This window comes from Silurus meridionalis, chromosome 27 (assembly GCF_014805685.1).
Source record: "Silurus meridionalis isolate SWU-2019-XX chromosome 27, ASM1480568v1, whole genome shotgun sequence".
Taxonomy (NCBI): Eukaryota; Metazoa; Chordata; class Actinopteri; order Siluriformes; family Siluridae; genus Silurus; species Silurus meridionalis.
This window is the reverse complement of record NC_060910.1, coordinates 9,721,348-9,727,347: the sequence shown is the minus strand read 5'-3', so window position 1 is coordinate 9,727,347 and position 6,000 is coordinate 9,721,348. Positions and strand designations below refer to the sequence as shown.

Below are 6,000 nucleotides of genomic sequence, written 5' to 3'. Positions count from 1 at the left end.
CTTCACCCTTCACCACTGCTACTATAAACACCAGCACTGATGATAGGGAGCCTGGCCTATTTGTAAACCCTTTCAGCGTGGATTATGGTGAGTATACTGTACAAAGCATTTACCAAAAAAAAAATGTTTTTTTCCTTTTCATTTTTTGCTCTGTGGCTCTGTTTCCTTTTACGCTAGAAAAAATAGTTTTTTAGAAACAAGCTTGTAAACAGTGTAAACTGCTTAGCTAAGATAAGCTAAGACTAGACTTGAAGTCCAGTAAGACTAGCTTGCAGATATTTTTTTAACACAAACAGTAACAGCGTCACTACTAACTGTAACACATTTACACTTTCACACTTTCGTACAATCTTTACACGAGGACATAAAGGGGAAGCTTCCAGGACAAAATTCTGATGCAGCTGCCTGCTCAGGGTTCTGGTGGTTTAAATTCAACGTTCATAGTTTTCTGAATAAGACCATCTAAATGCATTATAATGTGCAGGGATGAATAAAAGTAAGAATTATAATGACAACTATTTTAGTAAAAGTAATAACTCTAATAGTAACGCTAATAGTTCAGATGTTGAGTGATGTAACGTCTAACTAATGTCAGAGCCAAAACTTACACATCAACTTATACATTGATGGCATTTTGCCAGAGTTTCTATAATATAATGTGTAGATTATGGTATGCAGCTTGGGGCAAGACGTCTTTCAGTTTTAAGCCTAGCTCACTTTAAATATAGTTACAGATACAAGTATTTGGAATTCCAGACTGATGCATATGTGTGTTTTGTCTGTGTGGAGACTGACATTGCTTACAGTCACACAGAAACAGTCAATTCACAATAAAAGACAGGTGCCTGCAAAAGTTTTTTAAACCCTTTACGATAAATACATTTGCCCAGCATTACTCAATCATTAAACAATCATTATCTTTGTTTATCATAGTGTTTTTTCATTGTTGGATGTGGGCATGAAGTTGCAATAAATAAAAAAAACATGTTTTTGGTTTCCTGAGCCTTGGTTCAAACTAAATCATTAGTGACACCATTTCTATAGATGCTCACATGGGGGCAGTAGAGGACAAAATCAAAAATTAAAAAGTAGTGGTTTGAGATTAGGTCAACTAATTCATGACCTGGAAAATCTGGATTATGCCATTACATGAACTACTACTACTACTATGATAATAATAATAATAATAATAATAATAATAATAATAATAATAACAACAAAAATAGGAGAATACAATTATTTTACACAGATTTAAACAGATTGTCAACTGTTTAATTGATAAATTGTTCAATAAAATAGAACGGTTAAAAGAATAGTTAAAAAAGAAATACTTTAGACAGTCAATAAATGTTCTGGATATACCTATTATTTATTGAACTCACGACCAGTAAATCTAAATTATGTAGAATCTAACAGTCACAGGAAATTTTACAGGGATTATGCTAAATAAATTGTGTGATAAATGTGACAGACTCATGTATCTTGGGTGATTTCCGCAATACCTGTTGGAGCATGCCTACTCAAGTATGACTATCTTATTGATAAACGTTTCCAATGAGTGTTGAAAACGAAATAGCATGTATGACTTCAACTGAAAAAGATCAAAACAGCAAGATAATGACATGATGAAAACAACATCAAGCTTCTTTATAAAACCAGATTGACCTGTTTTAGTTGCGTTTCAGATTTAGATGATGTTTTTTATACATAGCAACTTAAAGTCTAGGCAGGATGCAGGAAGCTTGGCAATTCTAGGATCTTATTTTACAGCCTCCTGGGCAGTGGTGGCATAGATTTGAGGTATAGCCATTCATAGAGTCAACACTGCCCAATGGTTCCCTACCGGAGTGGCATATGGCCTTTAAAAGTAATTTTTTTTGCTTTTTATGAGCATTTTTACATCACAATTTGTGCACAAAGCAATGTTATCTAATGGATATAATCAGCATTCTGTATGTGTGTTATTTTAACTACCCACAAATAAGCATTTGCTATTTTATCTACTGTATGTCTTTGTGACAAAATTATAGTTTATTTTAAAAATAAAACTTAAAGATAGAAGCAAACAAATTGAAATGGTCTGGCCTAAAATATTATTTTAATGATATCTTTGAGGACAGCTCTTTATAATAATATATAAGTAAAACAGACCCAATGTTGGCACCCAAGCACTCACACACACACACACACACACACACACACACACACACACACACACACACACAGATCTCTTACGAAGCTTTATTTGAGAAAAATCCCAAATTACAGATAAACAACAATGTGTATGTGTTTTTAAAAGGAATGGAATGGAAGGTGACCATGCTGGTCCTGAGCTCAATTGCCCTCACTCTTGGGATGGCCATTCTCTTCCTAAACATCTATCAAAATAGGTGAGGTTACTTCCTTTGGCAGTCCCTAACACTTATCTTACAAAATGAGTGACTGATGTGTTGACAGTTGTTTTGAGATTTCATTAGCAGCATGAGTTGTTGTTGTACACAAGCTGTCACACAATTGCTTAATTACAATGAAACGCATTGTGAGAAAAATCATGTTTATAACTGTACAGGAGATTCCTGTTATTCTGGCACATTCTTCTAATTTCATTTACTTTTCTTCCAGGCGGAAGAAAACTGTTGTGGTTCTTAAATCATACACATCCTGTGGCGAAACAAGTCAGCCTGGCTCCCCGGTTTCCAGCGAAAGAGCCTCTCTCACCAAACATCCCATGAAACCTCCCCGCTCACCGTCCATTCAGCGTGGGGAAATCCTGGTTGAATGGAAGGATGGCACTATTACACCACTATTTGACACCTATCAAACCTCCTAAAATTCCTATTCCTATACAAAACTCCTATTTCTGTTTTTCAGTCATTTTCCACTTTATAAAACACTACCTTGTGTTGCTTGTAAGCATGTAGTGTTTCTTTCTCTTTTTTTTATGCAGCCGCTGTGGTTCCTGAATGCGAGTTTAAATTTGACTGCAGAAAGCATAAAAGCTGGCCTCAGAAATTGTAAACATTCATAATTAGTGACCTTGCTCAGAAAAGTCTCCATTTTAAAATGCTAGAATCGGTTTAAGTTGCTGTTTGGGTGGAGATGCATGCATGGCCCTGAGACCTTTGTGTCTGGGTGTCTTTATACAGTATATGTGGGAGGGATTGTGCAGATTTGCAGTTCATAATAAAACAGGTTGCTCTACAGCATAATTACACGGTGCTCAGGAAAGATAATGAAACTGTCCCGAGACATTGTTTCCAGGAATGACTATATGCGTAGGTGTCCGTTGATTTGGTGATGCTACATACGTAGTTTGACAGTGCGAGAAAATGTAAACAAGCATGTACTGAAAAAAAAAAAAAATAACGTGTGCATGAAGGTTCTGTTATGTGCATCCCTGTATACATGTCTGAGCACACACTGAAGCATGAGTTACTAAACAAGAGAGACAAGTTAGAGTTAATGCAATGAGTTTCATTCCTGCAGGCATTTATATCTTTACTAGTCCTAACCTGCCATATTACAACAAGCTCTTTTGTCTCAAGTATAAATTAGACTAGGGTGGTGTAGCTGTTCTGTTTAGGAGTTACCATACAGCTCTTTTTTGCGTTAGTGTGAGAAGCCTATTTATTAATAAATCAAAGCTGTTTTAGATGTTTTACAATGTCATAAAATTTGATGATGGCTTTCATGTGAGCTAAATTTTTTTTTTTTTTTTCTCAACTGACGTCACCATTTTAGCCTTGCTCTTCTTCCTTTGTGTTCTGTTCAAGCATTTGTTTTTCGTTCTAAAGAAAACATTCAACTCAATTCATAATGTCATTTTTACGATTATCCCATATATACTGTTTTTTTATACAAATGCATGGTTTCATTGGCATTGACAAAAACTAGAAAAGATATGGCTTATTGTAATGTGGATCGGAACGAAATTTAAAAATAGATAATATTAACATTTTAAAACTATTCAAACTGAATACCACTAGTACTGCATTTTAGCATTAGAGCAGCTGGAATACAGTTGTGCTTTAATCTATCTTGACTACTTTCCAGAAAAACCAAATAATGAACGTTTTCAGAGTGCAGGTTACAATAGCTCGTTCTACCTAATTATTTATGCACTCCACCTTCCTGGGTATAATTCAGCGTTTCTGAAAAAGAGGCTTATTTTTAGTGAGAACAGAACATCACCTCATTCAGCTTGATTTTATTTATAGCCATGTTTTTACAGTACAGGGTTTTTATCTACTTTTGCCTTATTTTGACTAACTCACCAAATTTCTGTTTATGTAGATTTTCATCGCAGCACAGTTGCCTAATCAGCATTGCATTGCACTGTGGTTGGTTGCAGCTGGACTTGAAAGTAAATGTCATTTATGATAAATCTAACTACACTAAAGGATACACAACTAACAGGCGGTTTTGTCTTTAGGGATTACGATAAATCTTACTAAACTAAAGGATACACAGCTACTGTAAGATGCAGTTTTGACCCCAGAGATTATGAGTAAGACTACAATAAAAGATAAGCTTACATAAACATGTTTAACCCCAATGAGACCTTGATATATGTATATGTATGTAGAGGAGCTTTGCCGTGAATAACATTGGACTAACACAGAATAAAAGCAGTGCACATATTTATGGTGTGTTTGATTACTGTTTCCAAGACCTTTCTGGAATTAGACTGTGGCATGTTAAGACCCATCTCTCATTTCAGAATGGAATCCCGGCCCCATGTGCTAAATTCATGTAGAACATAACATGGTTGAAGTAGGAAAGATGCATGCCAAGACACACCTGTACCTTGTACTCAGGGAAAGCTATGTCTTGAAGTTTGCAAGTCCAAACAAAGACACAGCTTTCAGAGTGAGATCAGTTGCAACGTGCGTGCGAAAAGAGTTTCCTATAGAAACCTGTTTTACCACTACTTTTATTTTTGCACTATTGATCTTATATATAACAAAATATACAAATAGTTTCACAATGTTTGGGGATTAGGCAAAATAAAAACAAATTCACATAACTGGTTTAGATTATTATCGAAAAAATATTATTGTATTACAATGCAAAGAAATGGTTTTAAAGGTTTTTTGTTGTATTGCACATCTGCAACAACTTTAGCATGCAGCATGCTTTGAATATATCCCCTATTGCACTTCCTGTGGAATTTAAAAAACATACACTCTCAGTGAGTGTAAACATCATTTGCAGGGCTAACAACCCAAAGTAAACCACTTAGGTTGTGCAATATTCCTTAATGTCTGCAAATCTTACATTTATATTGGAAGCTCACTAGGCATTAACGGAAGATTGGTGGATTTATGGGGGAGATGTGGCAACCTAAGAGAGGATGTGCTCTCTCACAGGGCAAAGTGTTCTGATAAGACAACATGACAGAACGTTTCCACCCAAATAATTGGACTGTTTGGATCCCCAGCCTTATAGGGTAGAGACTGTCCTTGTTCTGGATACATATCTGCTGCCTTGACGCACACAGTGTTTTACCCTGGAGATTAGTGGTATAGCTATAATTTCAAGATGATATACACTGGCTTTTAATACATTTTTTCCAAAATGGAAGTCACCTGATGCTGATCTGCAAAGGATGTCACAGTTGGTTGGTTTCTGTTATTTACTCTGGGCAGAACCATCTGATAATACTTCCTTTTAATTATGCTTGCCCTTTGACACAAATACAAATACGGCTACAGTGAAGATATAATCAGAGCTGAAGCCCAAATGGGTTTAGGAAATAGTTTATTTTAAGTAATGCACTTGAGCTTTGACGATTTAGAGCAAAGGGACAGTAATGGAGGGTCATGCTGGTTTATGAACGTTTAATGAGACAGGTGGAAGGTATTTTTAGAGATGAGCAAACAGAAAAAAAAAAAAACTTATGAAACAATGATTAATTGTGGAAGCTGCACTTATACTGGGGAAGGTAAAAATAATTACTACCAGTTACTATGTTATAGGTATAATTGGATGTGTAATGCA

At 35.5% G+C, this 6,000-nt stretch overlaps 1 protein-coding gene across 1 annotated transcript in view; it reads left to right on the top strand.

Annotated features, from left to right (window-relative positions):
- The window catches only part of si:dkey-245n4.2, a 7,166-nt gene extending 2,526 nt beyond the window's left edge, over positions 1 to 4,640 (top strand). The window contains exons 3-5 of the mRNA XM_046841168.1: positions 1 to 87; positions 2,300 to 2,390; positions 2,623 to 4,640. The exon at positions 1 to 87 is cut by the window's left edge and continues 30 nt beyond it. Coding sequence (XP_046697124.1) covers positions 1 to 87; positions 2,300 to 2,390; positions 2,623 to 2,830 — 386 coding nt within the window. The 3' untranslated portion in view covers positions 2,831 to 4,640. The remainder of the gene's footprint in view (positions 88 to 2,299; positions 2,391 to 2,622) is intronic.
- Positions 4,641 to 6,000: the final 1,360 nt, after the last annotated feature.